Source organism: Ovis aries, chromosome 1, assembly GCF_016772045.2.
Source record: "Ovis aries strain OAR_USU_Benz2616 breed Rambouillet chromosome 1, ARS-UI_Ramb_v3.0, whole genome shotgun sequence".
In the NCBI taxonomy this organism is placed as follows: Eukaryota; Metazoa; Chordata; class Mammalia; order Artiodactyla; family Bovidae; genus Ovis; species Ovis aries.
The window spans coordinates 233248799-233267340 of NC_056054.1; the positions used below are offsets into that span (position 1 = coordinate 233248799).

Here is an 18542-nt window from a genome sequence, read left to right on the forward strand (position 1 = left end):
CTAATGACATGAAAGGTCCCTAAAGCTCTATGGTACAATTATACAAGGAAGAGGAACAAGTCAATTTACCACTTTCAGCATGCCTGCCTGTCCTGAAAGTTGACTTTTTGTTTTTGAGAAGGGGCAAGGGTGCATGAAAATTGGAATGTAGCCTACATGTGTGAGTTATGACAAAAAGTGGTAGGAACTGAATTAAAAAGTAGAAATTATTAATATGAATAACTCCCTATATAATAATAAAAGAAGTTCTTTTTTTACCATAACATAAAAAGATCAATCCCGCAAGAAATTGTATGTGATATAGTTTAAGGGATTTGTGTGAAGGTGGGAGGGTCATTTATGAGACATGTTATTCTATACCAGTTCTAATTCTGTGATGCACATGATATCAAATCCATTAAGAGAGTGTTGCAAAAGCCATATATCTAGGTATGGATGGCCATGGATAGGCACACAAATACACTTTTATGAAGAAGAAAATGAGAGATCAGGATCTTCAATTGTTTTTAGTTAAGACAATCCCCATTTTGGAGATTTAAATGGATTGTCAAGGAGAAAATGTACACGTCAAAGCGTTCTCATGCATGACACTTTCCCTTTCTCTGAACGCTGTTATTAGCAGATAAGCATATGAAAAGAGGTTAGCGATTTTTCAGATTTCTTATTTCCATCAAAGGAATTTACATTAAGCATCTTTAAGAGGTCTTTCTTATACATTAAGAATGCTTATTACAGCCAATTCTTGATTATTCAGATGATAATTGTCTGCTTTGTGAGATTTCAGGCCACTTTTAACTTCTTTTTCCTTTTGCTGTAGCTTGTTTGGTTTGAGGGTATTAAATTCAAAATGAGAACATACCCAGGTCTTCTCTGCTCAAGGAATCTCTGAGGCAGACCAATTTTGAGTCAGCTTCAGGAACAAGGGGTAATTTAGAGTCTTGAATTGCTCTAGAGAGGATGAACATGCCAGAGTGGTCTCTTGGGAGTGCTTCAGCACTAGGTCTGATAGGATCCTGAGCTGGATTAATATAAAGCAGTATCCTTTAGTCTGCCCTAATGCACAATTGAAGTTGAGGCTGCCTCACTTTGCCTTGGGAATCCTTTAAAAGTCAATTATCCTATTTAGTCTAAGTCTTGAATGAACGAGGAGCTTCCCAGATGGCTCAATAGTGAAGAATCCACCTGCCAAGCAGGAGATGTGGGTTCAACCCCTGGGTTGGGAAGATCCCCTGGAGAAGGAAATGGCAACCCACTCCAGTATTCTTGCCTGGAGAATCCCATGGACAAAGGAGCCTGGCAGGTTATAGTCCATGGGGTTGCAAAGGGTTGGACATGACTTAGTGACTAAACAGCAGCAGCAGCAGAATGAACTAGACTTTACACCAACAGAACTACTGAATATCAAAGAGGTCTCCAAAGTAAAGGCTCTCCAGAGAAAAAGCAAAGGTCTTTAATGATAAAGAGTTTCCCTGGTGGCTCAGATGGTAAGGAATCTGCCTGTAAGGCAGAAGAACTGGGTTCAATCTCTGGGTCAGGAAAACCTCCTAGAAAAGGGAATAGCTACCCACTCCAGTACTCTTGCCTAGAGAACTCCATGGAAAGAGGAGCCTGGCAGGCTACAGTCCATGTGGTTACAAACAGTTGGACGCGACCAAGCAACTTTCAGGAAAAGGTCTGAATGGTTTCTAGGAATACTTTACAAAGGATAGACTGCATGGGTTCTGAGTTGATCATTAAACAGGCTCTGACCTAGGTTCAGGTAATCATTTTACTAGCTGGGAGATGTATCAGACTACTTGTAAAAGCAATGGTAAGAAGTATCATCAAACTTTACCTTCCCACCTGATTTTTGACTACGCATAGAAATGAAGGGGTGGACTGAACAAACCTGGAGAAGCTGGCTATATTGTTTAGAATACTTCCACTGAAGTACTAAATCAGTTGGTTGTCTTTCTTCATACTAAAACCCTTGGGGCAGGGGGAATGTATCTATTTGTAAGATACTTAAGAGAGAGCTTCAAGATGTTAAGGTATTCCCAGGAAGAGAAAAAATATATCTTTGTTTTATTAAGCTATTTCATTATTCATAGTATTATTCACTAAGGTATTAATTTCTATGCTTATTTGTGTGATATTACTACTAGTGAACATAAATTTCTGGGGGGATCAAAAGTGGTTAAGTAAACACAATTCCACATGGTTCAACCTAGTAAAACCAACTTTGCGACTTTCTGAGCCTCTCTCTTGGAACCTTCTAGGAGAAAACAATGATACAGAGCAGGACCATCTCTACCAATGCCTACATACAGAACTGAGAAAAAAACTGGATTTCTGAAACTTTGGTTCTTGAAACTTAAACCACTTAAGATGCTGATGCTTAGAAAGTCCTAAAGTTAACATAACTTTATGGAGATATAAGGGGATTTTTAAAAAAAGAAGTTTGAAATAAAAGTACTTAGCAATAAGATAAACCATTTAGCTATAAATGAGAATGTTATAAAAGAAACAAAACCACTTAATGTGACTTATACTGATTTAAATTTTGCTATTATAGTGAAAAGAGGTACATGAATACATTTACTTCCAAGGAGGATATTCAATAAATCACTAACTCAGCCTCAACAGTGCTTTTATAGGGAATATAATAAATTGGTCATGCAAAGCACTAAAGTGTGGGACCAACAGAGAAATATTATACAATTATTTAAGAACAGACCTTACCTATCTGATTTCTGCCTGAAGAGTAAAATGCATTGACTACAGCTGCTCCGCTTATCCACCTATAGAAAACATAAGAACTTGTTACAAAAGATACTAAATTATCTGATTCAATCTGTTCACCACCATAAAAGCATTATCACTATTCCAAGATGAATTTTAATTTTCTGTTTGAAATATGATCAACAAATTAAAATTAATTCACTAGATGAGAGCATTCATTTAAAAATATTTCCACTTCTTGAAAAATGAGACTGTACACAGGTCTGCAATCTGTTATTTAATTTGCATAAATTTTTAATGACGGCATCTCACAGTGCAAAACCCATTCTAACACATCTCTTTGGAAACTGCAATGGAATAAAATTATATTGAAATTTATTTAGTTCTGTGTTCCTGATACTAGGTGACTATGCCAACAATTCTGGAACAGTTGCCAGAATATAGAAATAATGCTAAAATTTCAATTCAGCAAATTTCAGGTTGCTAAAAGTACATTTAAACTTTTTAAATTCTTGGTTTACAAAGAGCCTTTTTGGGGACTAAGAGATCCCCTTGACAGGTATTTAGCTTTGGGTAGGGAGCCTACTCTGATTATTGTCACTTAAATTTTTTTAAAAAAATATGACAGGTAAGTGAGCAAAGGTATATTTTTGTATAATGACTGCAAAATGAAATCCAGGTGATTTTTAAATAAATCTGTCTGTATATGCCATGAATTAGGCTCTATATTGGACCTAGGGATTTTATAAAATACAATTCTTGACTTCAGAAGACCCTAGTTGAGGAGATGATAAAGAAGCATAAATAACTTATGCAAGAGTGAGTGAGAAAAAACCAACAATCCAGTTCCCCAAACAGCAATCTGAGAGCAGCGGTAAGGTAAAGGATGGAGCCAGTGTTCCCATATCTTTCTGCAAAGATGTTATGAAGACTGCATATCAACAATCACTGTTAAGCACTTTTGTGCAACAGGAGTAATATTGTCTTGATAGGCTGCATTCTTATATACTCATTAATAGACACATATTCTTATATTGAAAGTGTCAACTGAAAAATTGACACTACTTGGATTCTGATACCTTCCTAAATGTCAGCACACACATAGACACACACTCAAAACAACCATATATTGTTATCTAATAGCTGCATAGTTACCCCACTTTTAGGGCAACAATTCAAGTGACAATTACTATCCTACTCATGAAACGAGTTTACAATAATTAGCACAATGAGGTTAAATCAGAACTGTTTCCAGACCCTGCTTTGCAAGGTAAGCAGTCCAAAGTCAGCTGCCCAAATCAGCATTTTAGTTAAAATTTCAGTCTACACTGGGATGTCAGATGTAAGTCCTATTTTGATCTATTAAAAGTAACTCAGACAGGGTCACATATAACAACTGTTGGATAAATTCTAATAAGCATGAGTTTTACCTCCAATAATAAGTCTAAGACATTCATATGAAGGATATATGCCTTTAAAAATATCCAGATAGAGTTTCTATAGATAAAAACAATTCAGATAGAATTTCCGGGAATTTTTCTTTAGGAAGAAAATAAGTTTGAAGATGGAGGGTTTGGGTCGGGGGATGGTCAATCAATGTGTTTCTTCTTTAGTTTGATTTTGTTGTTTCAAACAGAGAAAAACATTTTCACACAGGATGGTATGACCAATATTTCAGTCCTCCCTAATTTCACCACAGCTGAGTCATCAATATTTTAATTTCTTGCAGGTTAATGATTATAAGCATACAATTTTATTTATTTTAATTAAACTTGACTTGCTTCCCACGTGCTTTGTAGTGACTCACAACAAAAACACGTATTTGTAAACCCAGGGATGTTAGACTAAAATCTTGATATCAGAAGCTACATAGAAAAAGTTGATTTTGTGTGACCCTAAAGTATTATGAAAGAAAATACATAAATAAAACTCATGATTAGGAAAAATGATGCATTAGGACTATGTTTAAATAAAATCACCAGAACCACAGGAGTCACATATGGTTCAAGGCTATCTGGCAGGAGCAGTAAATAGGAAACATGCTCACCCCACTCCTGAGGAGAAACACTGTTCCTTGTGGTGACTTTAGAGATATTTCTGATGTGTCATCAACATTCTGAAAGTGTAAGACAGCAAAACTTGCCACCCCCAAAAAGTCTCTCTGGGATGAAGATAATTTTGAGATGAAAACAAATCTCCCAAAAGACTTAGAAAGAAACTTTGACCTGCCCCATAACTGCCTAAAAAATTTAGATAGAGGAGGCCTGTTCCTGAAAAAGAGCCATCACCAGAGGGATCTTCAGAGAATATGGGCCAGATGTGGTGGGGGAACTATTCAGAGCCTAGAGATCCGAGTCCACTCTGTATCCCATTGTGACAGCGTGACGCACTGAATAAGCGTTTTCTGAACATTTGATTTTCCATCTTCGTGTGAATTACCTTCCTCCCCTTTGAGGTCCCAAACCACTATTCCCAACATCCTCTTTTGTCTTTAGCTGAAGATGGTATTTAGGGTTAGGGGTTCAGCCTTGGCAAGTTACTCAGTTTTCCTGGGTCTCTCTTGTGTATACATGGAATTAAACCTTGATTTTTCTCCTGTTAATCTGTCTCATGTCAATTTAATTCATAGACCAACCAGAAGATCCTGGAAGGGTAGAAGAAAATTTCTTCCTCACTGATAATAGACAACATAACAGATTTTATGCATAAATAGCTTATACTTATTAGAATTTCAATTGTTGAAAAATTACTTTAACATATTTCTAGGCCTCAGTTGTTCAGTTCTGAACTTCTGATTTAGTGATAATATACTCTGCATGGACATTAGTGGGTAATCACAGATAATATACAAATTGTTGGTTTTGCACTCAGGCACAGTACTAATAATGAAACACAAAAGGTGCCAATTCAACATGCTTTCTATTTTAAATTAGTATATTAGAGAGGAATAGAACTAGATACAGGAATCTGATGTTGCCGAGAGCAACAGATCTCAAAAGTCAGACATAGGCGAATGGAGTTTATATTATCCATCTCATGTTTATTGCTTTTTGTAAAAATAAATGTCCCACCTGTTGTTTTAATGATTTTTTCCCTGCTCTTCTGTTTAAAATTACACTTTGATCAATGTTTGTAACTTCTTAGCAGGGAAAGTTTTACATATTAAAATGTCCATTGTGAATTACACCTTCAAGAAAATAGGTAGCTATTTATGACCACAAAATACTCACATAAAATTAGAATCATAGTGGTTAGTTTCACAGAGCACAAGTGTGTAGTGTTTGCCTTTTCTTCCTTGAGACCTTTCACCGTGCAACCTCAGGCTACCCCTGGGTAATTATCCAGATTCAAAAGCACAGGGCACTTTGTCCCTGGGAATGACCAGAACCTAAGGTACAGTAATTGGATCATTTCATCTTAAACTGATGATAGCAGTTACAGACTCAATGTCTAATATTTGTGGTCAATCATGAAATATCTCACTGTGTTACAACAAAAGCTAAATTAAAGGACAAAGAATATAGTTTTTAAAGTAAATGGTGATATAACAAAAACTGTAAGATCTTCTGATTTGGATGCAGCCTCAGAGTTTCAAGAGAAGCTTTCATTTATGGAAAACAGACAAATGTGACCCTGAATAGCAGCACAGAAAAGAGAAAATGCTCAACTAACGAGAGAACGAAGCATCCAGTAACAAAATGGATAGTGCAGGTTATCTGAAGATACCTTTAAAGTATGGAGGCCAGACACTAGCATCTCCTACAGCAAGTATTGGACCTGAGAGAGAGTGCACATCACTCTGTTCTTTGACTTCTCTTCCTGCCTCCACTACTTGGTTGCAGAAGAATGGGTATGTTTGGTATAAAGTGAAGGGTGGGGAAGCAAGAAGTAAGCAAACTTTACTTTCCATTTCTGAGAAACAATCTTGTCAGGTAATCTTATTCTGGTTTGGGGGCATTTACAGTAGAACAAAGGGCCACTATAAGCAGCAGGGCCCTCAAAGCTGAACTAACAATGTAGTTGGGAAATACAACTGAAATCTCCTGGAGAGGCAGACCAGGTGTGTTTCTCTTCCACCTCTTAATTACCCTGAGGAACCTAAGTGGTGATAAGATGAAAGCACAGGATATCGTTTTACCCAGGGCACTGAAAACAGAAGTCTACAGCCTGATCCTATAGCCTCTTGGATATAATAAACCCACTGGATTGCAAAGACATATGGAATAAAACTTCTTTCACTTCTTCGTGTGTAACTTTAAAACAAACTTCTTTAAACAACAAAATCATGAATGCTTCTTTCCCTGAAAACATTTAATTTCCCAGCATCTAGTGGCTTTGAAGCAATTCCTTTGAAATCAGCAGTACAATACAATGGTTTTCTATGTCTTCCTCAAATACTTCTGGAAAGGAGAATTCTCATTTGTAATGGTAATTACCACTGTAATTCTTTATATTTATTAATATCCCCTCAGCAAGACTTCAAAGTTTTCTATATATTTTCATTCATCTTTCAAACCACCCATATAAGATAGATGACACCCCAATTTTCATGTATAGAAACTAAGGTACATCATAGATCAAACTCTTTTTCCGAATTTATTTATAGAGTTAGTGATACAACTGGGAAAAGAATATATAAACTATGGAGAAATACGACACCCTTATCTTCCAATCAATCCCCTACTTCTAACATGTAGATCTGTACCATGCATAAAATTTCATTACAAAAATCAATACCATTTCCTTGCTAACCTCTTTAAAAATGAAGGTGTTCACATTTTTAATCTTTTTTAAAAGATTTATTTTATTTTTTGGCTATACTGTGCTTAGGATCTTAGTCCCCCAACCAGGGATCAAAACCATGGCCCCTGCATTGGAATTGGAGAGTCCCAGTGCTCATTTTTACATTACTTTATATTTAGGGCTGCCCCTTACCCTAACAAGCTTTAGGATGCTGGCTTATACACCACCCTGAAGTCTCATCATGACCCAGTCATAACGATGGCTACTGTTTAATGAACACCTAAGTTATGTGGCACACACACTACACAATACTCAACAATGACCTCACAAAGCAAAAGTAAATGCTATTATCCTCAGTTTATAAAGGGACCATTGAGGCTCAGAGGTATCATGGTGGTTGTCTGACTTCACACAGTTAATAAGTGGCAGAGCAGGAATCTTAACTCATGGTTGCTCACTCTCTCTACCATCCACCTCAGCCCCCTGGTTCCAGAGTACAAGCTCTTTCCACTGCTGCATAAAGTGCAATATTTTATCCAAAGGGAAAAGCACAATAGGACCAAAGAGCCTCAATCAACTGGTCCTTTAAGAGTTGTTAACAAGCACTCTGAGTGATTCACCTGATCCTCGGAGGTGAGAGCCAAGGCTCCTACTCTAACAGCACAATAAGAAAATTGACTTCTCTTTCAACAACAACAACAACAACAAAACCCCAAATCACTGATTTTCTTCCTAGAAGTCATCAGTCGGTAGTGTATGGTTATAAGTTGGCAACAAGGCCCAATCGCTTTAGTCTTCAGTAACTCTATATGGGTGTACATGCATGATATGTGTACTCACATGAGCGAAATGTCAAATTCAGAGAAATTCCCAACTTGGAACATATAGGGGTGGGTGGATTTTTCTGTTAGAATTTTCTTGTGGTATTTGTTCTCCTGACTGAGAATAATCTTGTGATCTTTCAGGAAAGAACTGAAAGCTCTTACATCCTATATACCCCTTAGCAAGGACATAACGTTACAAGTCTATCATCTGTGTAGCTCATGAAATAGTGACTCCAAAAGGCAACAATGTTTCATGTTTTATCCTTTTTCTAAATTGTGGCAATAACACTTACCACCAGATCTACCCATTTAATATATTTTAAGTATCTAGTGCATTATGGTTGACACTAGGCACAATGCTGTAACTTACTCATCTTGCTTAACTGGAAATTTTTTGCCTGTTGATTAATAACTCATTTCCTTCTCCCCCCAGCTTTTGGTAATAATGATTCCCTCCTTTGATTTTATGAAATTTGACTATTTTAGAAACCTCAAGTGGGTTTGAGGTTTATAAGTGGAGTATAAGTAGAATCAGGCAGTACTTATGTTTCTGGGCTTATTTCAAATAGCACATTTTCTTAAGTTCATCAACGCATACTGCGTAATTTCCTTCTTTTTAGATACTGAGTAGTGTTCCATTGTATACACAGATATTTTTTTTTCCCAACCATTCATCTGTTGAGGGAAAGAGGTTGCCTCCACATCTGAGCAATTGTGAATGGAACTGCTATGAACACGGGACTGCTAATGTCTCTGAGATCGTGAGTTCAATCAGTTTGGCTATAGGCCCAGAATTACTGGGTCTTATGGCAGTTCTATTTCTAACTTTTTAAGGAATGTCTGTGTTGTTTTCCATAACTTTTGCACCCTTTTGCATTCCCACCAATTGTGTTCCAATTTCTCCACATCCTTGCCAATACTTGTTGTCTTTTTATTTATTTATTTTTTAACAATATGTCATCCTGACAGGAGTGATGTGATATCTCACTAGGGTTTTGATTTGCATTTCCTTGATGATTAGTGGGGCTTCCCAGGTAGCACTAGTGGCAGGTAGACACAAGAGATGCAGGTTTGACCCTCTGATGGTTGGGAAGATCCCTTGGACGAGGGCACACCAACCCACTCCAGTATTCTTGCCTGGAGAATTTCATGAACAGAGGAGGCTGGTAGGCTATGGTCCATCAGGTCACAGAGTCGCACATGGCTAAAGTGACTTAGCACACATGCGTGATGATTAGTAAATATCTTTCTATCTATCTGGTGGCCATTTGTACGTCTTTGGAGAAATGTCTATCCAAATCCTTGTGTGCGTGCTCAGTTGCTAAGTCGTGTCTGACTCTTAGTGATCCAATGGACTGTAGCCCACCAGGCTCCTCTGTTCATGGGTCATTTTAAATTGGTTATTAGGATTTTTTTTTCTGCTATTGAATTACAGGAGTGCCTTATATATATTGGAGATTAATCCCTTACCAGACATGTGATTGGCAAATATTTTCTCCCATTTCTTAGGTTACCTTTAAATTTTTTTTTTTTTTTTTTTTGCTGGGCAGAAGCTTTTAAGTTCCAAGGAGTCCCACTCCCACTTATTTATCTTATGCTTTTTCTTAAAGCATCTCTAGGGTTTAGCACAATATTGAGAACATGAAAGGCATGCACACACATATAGGTCTTGGGATACCAATGCCTTCAAGCCCCAAGAGTACTGACTCTTTTCATCCTGGAAGGGTGGTGGGTGGTAAGCCTAGGTGAGGCACTGCTGCCATGCAGACTGTGGAGGGTATGACAACCAGAAGCCACGCACTATCTGGGCATTGTCCTCTCAAGAGGGCACACTAGTATCAAGTTCTAGACTTCTTTTGCAAAGCTCTTCAGTTTAAACCTTTAACTTATTAGCCTTCCTTCTCTATCTCTTCTTTCCCCTCTGAAACAAACATTCCCTGGGTGCTAATTAAAATGCTTTTTTTTTTTTTTACTGATAAGATATATTTTGCTTATAATCCAAAAATGTGTTGAAAAATCAGTCTGTTATCATAATGGGAATCTATATAGATGTAACTTAATATTTTAATCTATCATAATAGGCGTAGAACATGAGCACATCAGAGCAGATACTGCCACAGGAAATCAGAGTGACTTGTCCAGGTTTAGTCTGTTCGTCTTTCTGACTAACTAGTACTTGATGAGTCAAACTATCTGCATTACATATCTTCCCATACATCTACATCATGGAGAGTCACTTGTGTCCCAAGTCTCCAGCACTCTAAATGCCCACCCTGCATGAGTCTTACCAATTTTCCACCTCTGGGCCATCTCATTTCTTCACAGCAATCCTCTATAGCTATTCTTTTGAAATTCAAGTTCAATGATACAAGACTTAATTAGAAAACTGAGTCTAAAAACATCACTGAAGGGGAAATAGCAGAAGAGATACTTTAGAAAGAAGTGAGGTACATCCCTACCTTACAAGAATATGGTCTTTCTCTCTTGGGTCACTTGTGGAAAAGCCAAGGACTAAAACATCTTGGCTCTTATCAAAACTTCACAGAAAGGGCCCTAATATTTCAATGCTGGAAAGAACCTTAAAGATGCTATACAGTCTAAATCAACCTGCTCATTTAACAAATGCCAAAACTTCAAGGCTTTTAAAAGGCTACAGATAGTAACCGGCAGAACTGAGACACTGAAAAAGGGGTAGCAACTCACTGCAGTGGGCAAAACGACAGTGGTACCAGCCACCCTGTCTTTTTGGTGCTCTTGGTCTTTCAAGAAGAACTACACAGAGCCACAGCTGTTGGCCGCCAACCTCCGTAGCACCACTTATCTCAGGGACTAGCAAACATCCAGTTGGTCCAGATTAGAAAAAACAGCAGACTTGAAGCAATAAAGAAGAAATGAATCAATCATTTTGTTTGTTTTGCTCTAGTTCACCTCGACGTTAATTTAAATGCTGACATGTTCCTTCCAGAGAATGTTTTACTAATAAGTAAAGGTTTAATTGTGGTTTTAAAAAAGTGCTATCCTAGCACCTTGCTGTCTTGTAATCGCAACAGCCAACTCGGCCTTTCATCGGCTTTCATTGTTACATACCTGCCTCTCCCATTAGATTGCTGGCTCTGAGTCTTACTCATCTCTATATCCTCTACAGCGTAGCACAGTACTTTGCACACTGTAGCTATCTGGCAAAATGTTTATTGAGTTGGCTGCCGTTACTGTCAGCTTGTTTTGATTTTGATGTACAATGGCAAGAAAGATGCAACAGTGAAATAAGTCATTGTAGTTCATGAAATGCAACTCCACGTGCTCAACAGTCATAACTTACCAAGGCTGGCACTACCTGTCCAAATTATATTACAGAAAATTCTGTCTTGAGAAACTAACAAAATAATGTCAAGTCTAAAATTAAGGAATTCACTTTATTTTGTCCTAGTACATTGTTTCTTTTTAGAGGTTTATGTTTGTTCCATAGAGTCTAAGTGAATAATCATGTTACTGAAAGTAAATTATTTCAGATACTTCGCCAAGTAATTTTGCCAATGGATATTACATTTTCAATCTAACATTATTACTATTTGATAACATGATGTGCTTGAAATTATTTCCAAACTGTCATTAAGTCTCCAGAGAACATGATGTTTGAGGTAATTTTGGAAACATAAGCTAGGTACTCAGAAACCACATGAACCAACAGCCTTTTAAATTTAAATCTTTGTCCTTTGCAGTTGCCAGCTGCTTGAATGGGCAGAAGGAGGTTCTTTTAGCCAAATAACTAATAGGCATATCACACTCAAACTTTCTGACTTTCTCAATTTTTTGAATTCTTAAGCAGAGAAAACAGAGATCATGTTGGACATAGTCACCAATGATGATGGTGAAATGCTTGGATATATCAGTACTTATTTTAGTGGCTGAGTTAACTTTATCAGCACTGTTACAAATTGACAATTTTATCAATCATTCACTCTATCATCATTGAAGGAAGGTCCACATTCTACTCATCAAAGTTCAATCTCTGGTGACACAAATACATGACCTCTGCTTTCTTTCAACAAGGGCTATTCCAGCTAAATGTAACATAATATACTGGCGCTCTGACTAATATATGTGTAAGGTATCATACAAGCACAAGGTGAAGAGAAAAATGTAAGGGATGCATGAGTAAGGAGGTAACACTCAAGAAGAATCACACTAAGTGTAGGTTTTTGTTAAATGAACAAGGATAGAAAGAGTGGTCCAAGGTAAGGGATAAGGAGGAGGAAGAGATGGAGCAGTGATTTTAAAATAATTCCTATGGCTGGAGATTTGGGACAATGCTGTGGGGTAGGGTGACTCTGACGGGATTCTGGAGTGTGAGCGGGACATTTCAGAGCTTTGTACAGGCTTCATGAGATGGGCAAAACACATTGAAAGGTTTTCATCAGAAAACAACATCACTCAATCTGTGTTTTTAAAAGCTCTCTAAGGTGGTAGCCTGGAGAATTAGCTCAAGATTGACTGTGAGATGATTAAGAAGTTAGGAAAAATATTGTAATCACTCTGGTGAACAATGAGAAATGTCCAAATAAGGCATGACAATGGAGATGTAAGATGGATCCACATGTCCTCATGCCAATAAAATAGCTAGTTAGCAGCTGGTGGATATAAACATTTTTTAAGATAGGATTTGTAGTGAACATCACAGCAATTGCAGAGATGATAGAAAAGAATTGCTCTGGAATGATGAACCCGTGTGTGTGCGTGTGTGTACGTGTGTGTGCGTGTGTACGTGTGTGTATGTGTGTGTGCGTGTGTGTATGTGTGTGCGTGTGTGCATGTGTGTATGTGTGTGCGTGTGTACGTGTGTGTGTGCGTGTGTGTACGTGTGTGTGCGTGTGTACGTGTGTGTGCGCGTGTGTATGTGTGTGTGCGTGTGTGCGTGTGTGTGTGTGTGTGTGTGTGTGTGTGTGTGAGTCGTTCAGTCGTGTCCAACTCTTTGTGACCCACGGACTGTAACCCACCAGGCTCCTCTGTCCACGAGATCCTCCAGGCAAGAATACTGGAGTGAAGTGCCATGCCCTTCTCCATGGGAATCTTTCTGACCCAGGGACAGGAAACAAACTCGTATTGGGACTTCCCTGGTAGTCTAGTTTCTAATATACTGTGCTCCCAATGCAGGGGGCTTGGGTTCCAACCCTGATCAGGGAACTAGCTCTCACATGCCATGGCTAGGACCCAGTGCAGCCAAATAAATAAATAAATATATTTTTTAAAAAAAGGAAAGCAAACTTATAGTTACCAAAAGGGAAAGGGGGTGGGGGATAAACTGGGAGTTTAGGATTGACATATACATACTGCTATACTTAAGGTAGATAACCAACAAAGGCCTAGAGTATAGCACAGGGAACTTTACTCACTATTCTGCAATAACCTAAATAGGAAAAGAATTTGAAAAAAGAATAGATATATATATAACTGAATCACTTTGCTGTATACCCGAAACTAACACAGCATTGTAAATCAAGTAGAGTCCAATATAAATTTAAATTTTTTAAAAAACCAAAATTCCTAAATTAAAGGTTTCATCTTGTAAAAATATCTCACAATATTGAATATGAGCAAGTATGATTCAATATAAAAAGGAATCAACATTAATGCAAAGATTCTGACTTGAGAAGGGGGTGTGGTACTTAAAAGAATACCAGTACCTGAGACCCCACCTAGAGGCATGTACATCACAATCTCGGGTAGGAGAGCTGGGGAATCAGTCTATTTCAAATACTCCCCAGGTGAATCTAAAGTGGAGTCAAGAGTGTTGAACCCTTGTACGCAGCATACAGGTAGAAGATGAGGAAGGAAGAAAAACTAGCCTCAGATGGTAGTGAAGACCTTAAAAGGCATGTTGCACTTGTCATTGACCGTCAGAGCTCACGGGAAGGATCCAAAAAGTACCACCGAGCTGTGCATGCTATTGAGAAAACACTCATTAAACCTTAGTGGCAAAGAGAAAAGAACTCAGAGAAGATCCACACATATGATGAAAAGGAGTGAAAATTACACACTACATTACAAAATTATTATGGAACTGAGACTATATTAACTTCCAAAGAAAACATCAAGCAATAATTCAACAACGATTTTTTAAATTATGAAGAAATATTCTGATGTTGGGTGGATGCAGCTTATATTAGCTCTTTTCAGAAAGAATATTTGATGATAATTGTATACAGGTATTTTACAGAGTGTGAACAATTATTACATGTAACTATATAGTATGTAACTATATTTTGTAAAGAAATAAAAACATTCAGACTTGATTATACATTTTTCCATAGGGTATTCTTTTTGATGACTTTCTGTCAATTTGTGACAACTGAGTATGATAGAAGCCATATGTACCCAATCTCTTTCTTTCCCACCTGGGACACTAAACATTCTCCGACATTTGCTGCCCTATTTTTAGTACCAGATAACATAACATTTGCTCCAGTGTAAACACAGAGGTCAGTAAAAGAAATTGGTCTCTTTTTCAGGGTTCAAAATGTTGTGCAGGGATTGAAATGTATTGGCATTTTCATACCGGGAATTTTGTCCAACCTGTACTTGGTTTACTGAGAATAGAACACTCTGTCATCAAATAGTCCTGCACTTTGTCCCTTTCTTGGCACATTTCCCTCCTGGAGGCAGTTTATTATAACACATTTTTCCTACACTCTACTATTGTAATATAATGTAATTGAATCAAAGTTCACCTTTGATTTTTCCAGTTCCCACCTTGACTTGTTCAGTATTCCAAAATATTTGCTTAACAAATGTTGGTGAAAGAATAAAGGAATACAGGAGTGAACCATACACTTCACTAGCATGGCATTCGGAGAAGGCAGTGGCACCCCACTCCAGTACTCTTGCCTGGAAAATCCCATGGATGGAGGAGCCTGGTAGGCTGCAGTCCACGGGGTCACTAAGAGTCGGACACAACTGAGTGACTTCACTTTCCCTTTTCACTTTCATGCATTGGAGAAGGAAATGGCAACCCACTCCAGTCTTCTTGCCTGGAGAATCCCAGGGACGGGGGAGCCTGGTGGGCTGCCCTCTATGGGGTCGCACAGAGTCGGACACGACTGATGCGACTTAGCAGCAGCATGGTATTGTGTCAGTTACCACAAAGATCAAGTTAGTATATTTACTTTCCACTTGCTCACTCATTAATTTAATTGAAAATCTCCTATGTATCCAGCACTGTGCTGAACGATCTCCTATTCTCTTGGAGCTGTGTGGGGAAAAGTCCACACAGATAGTTCTGGGGATTTAAGTGCATAAACACTTATGTTGATAAATACTTTAAACGCACCCATTTAACTGAAAAACAAACATTAAGCTGTTCATTACTATGATGTACTAACATCACTAGTAAGCAGAGACTAAGATCATTTGAAAGCTATGAATGCAACTGAATCTTGAGATCTCAGATTTGGTTCTCACAAGGTTGAGAGAAGCGTTACGTGGACAAGCTAGGTAGGGGACGGAGTTGCAGGATGGCTGAACAATAGAAAGGTAGGTGGGGCTGAAGGTAGATGATAATTCTGAGTACAATAATAGACTCAAAGAAGGTTTGAAGGAGCTAAGGACTGCTTAGACTAAAGTGTTCTAGGGAGCTCTGTCCACAAAGTAGAAGAGACAGACAATAATATGAGAGGAAACCAAAGGTAGTCTGACACTTTAAGGAAAAAAATTATATTTTGATTAAATCCTCCTATGTTCTTAGATGCTTTCAGAAGTACTCAATAGAAAAAGAACATTCCACCTTTTAACGTTTATTCTAAGTCAGGTTCTTAATCCAACAAAGTCCCTCTTCTGAATGAACATATTAGAAAATTGAAATATACATACTCATCCTTGTCCACCTTTTCTCGAAGTTTCTTTAGTTGTCTATTTTGGCCAAACTTCAAGTTTTGAATTATATTCTCAAAGTATTCTTCTTCCTGGTAGCTCAACTACATTAATTTAAAAGAATTTTGAAAACAATATTAAAAACGTGTCTCCAAAGTTTTGCTAAATAGCATTAAGGGATTATCACTTAATAAAGTTAGCAGAGAGCATTAAAACTTGCCAAAGAAAAATCAAGTTCTAATTAACTCTATACAAGTCACTGCTGCTCTGGCTGAATCATTCCTTCAGTGTATTCTTTTCTAATTAATCAAACGAAACTAAGTGTCAAACAAGCCCTTCTATATTGATATCAATCCTTACATGACAGATAACAGCATTCTTATTTACTGTGTTATAAGAACACTTATGCTTCTAATCCTCAAAATAATTTTATGAAGATGGGCTGTTATCACCATTTTAAAGTTGAAGAAACTGAGGCACAGACAAGTCACTTGTCCAAATTCATTCATGATGAAGTTGAGATTTGAACCCTAGGAGTCTGACTTTGAGTTGATGCTCTTAGTCAGTTAGTGTGTGGTAGAGCTGAGATCTGAACCCACGCAGTTCAGCTGTGAGGCTGTGTGTTCAGCCACTAGACTCCTGCCACAAGGGCCCCGAGGACTCACATGCTACAGTGAGCTCATTTTTTAAAAAGTCAAGCTTTTCTGCAATAGAAAAAGAAATAAGGGCATGTGCCTTGCAAACTCTCTATTTAGGCTAGTAATAAACGATTAGAAATCATCATCCCTGGATCTAGGCAAGGACCACCTTGTCACCAAGGTGGCAAGCAGTCGTGGAGACTACAAGGTTAGCAATAAGCTCTTATCTGACCCTGAAAGCCATACTTCAATCAATTCTGGTTTCATCATTTACATTACACAAGGGGAATAAAACAGTTTCTCATTCTCAAATAATAGATGCTTTTTTTTTCTAAACAGAGAAGACATGATCAGGTTAATCCAGTGGAGGAATAATTAGAAATTGGAAAGAAACCTGAAGATTTGACTTTTCAGACATGTATAAGAAGCCTGAGTACTGCCTGTTCATCACTTAAATATCTATGCTTTAATGCTCTTTAAAAAAAAAAAACAAGTTTTTATTACTACTCTAAAAATGGACTATATGGAAAGCAAAATAAGAAAACCAACTATAGACCAGGCCAATGAAACAATAAGCTAACACTAAAACAGACATAGTTCTGACTTCAGCGTTAAAGGCTTAATATAATAAGAGGTCTGGTTGTATGCCCACATACGTTCTGCCCTCCCCCCACCCCCCCACATAGCAAGAAACAACATTGCCCCCAGCCTCAGGCATCATCAGTGCAGTCTTTTTAAGACTTACCTCAAGGTACTCATTATTCAGTTTGTCGTCATTTGAAATAATGTCATCAGGATAGCCAATTCTTTCTTTAATTGCTAAGGCCTATGAAAATTATAATATTGAATGTGAGCATGACTATGAACTTTTAAATGCAAACTTTACGATTATGCCCTTGACTGGAAATTGAATAACTTGATCCATACTGTTTACAAAATAAGTATTTGACCACACTTAAACAGAGATCTTTGCCATGGCTTCTTCCTGGAATTCAAAATAAAAGAGTCCTGAAATTTGGCTTCTAATACCCTATTCTCATAGTCTGAAGCTTGCCCAAGAAAATTAACACAAAAAACTGACAAGTCTTTGTTCCATAGGTATTGGAACAAAGGTATTACAAACACAGGTATTACTCTTATCAATTTTTCTCTGTAAGGCTTCTTTCTTCAATCTTACAGTCCATGGGGTCGCAAGAGCCGGACCCAACTTAGCGACTTAACTACTACTATGACTACTACTATAGGGGAAGTAATATTTAGAACTCCCGTTCTAGTAGCTTATCTTTCCACTTCACCAATGCAGCTGAGAAAACAGATGTGGGCTTACAGGTTCAGTGCTAAATATTCTTCTTGAATATTGGTTCCTGGAGTTTTGATGTTCTCTTTCGGTCTGCAGAGCTAGTGTACCCAACTTTCCACAGTTAAATGAATGATATTAGTTAAATGAGTAGAAAACAGGGTTTTCCTTGTTATACCATCTCATATTTACCACTTGCTTACTATTGTTTGTGGATGTGCATGCTAAGTTGCTTTAGTTGTGTCTGACTCTTTGCGACCCTATGGACTGTAGCCTTCCAGGCTCCTCTGTCCATGGGACTCTTTAGGCAAGAATACTGGAGTGGGTTGCTATGCCTTCCTCTAGGGAATCTTCCCAATCCAGGGATCAAACCCGAGTCTCTTAAGTCTCCTGCACTGGCAGGCCAGTTCTTTACCACTGGCATCACATGGGCCGTCCTTAAAATTGTTTGCTTAT

At 37.8% G+C, this 18542-nt stretch overlaps 1 protein-coding gene across 36 annotated transcripts in view; it reads right to left on the reverse strand.

Annotated features, from left to right (window-relative positions):
* The window catches only part of MME (membrane metalloendopeptidase), a 108505-nt gene that overhangs the window by 23491 nt on the left and 66472 nt on the right, over positions 1-18542 (reverse strand). For all 36 annotated transcript variants that reach the window (XM_015092585.3, XM_015092581.3, XM_060394537.1 and 33 more), the window contains 3 exons: positions 17535-17615; positions 16152-16255; positions 2722-2780 (listed from right to left, as the gene is read on the reverse strand). In XM_015092585.3, the coding sequence (XP_014948071.1) occupies positions 2722-2780; positions 16152-16255; positions 17535-17615 (244 nt within the window). The remainder of the gene's footprint in view (positions 1-2721; positions 2781-16151; positions 16256-17534; positions 17616-18542) is intronic.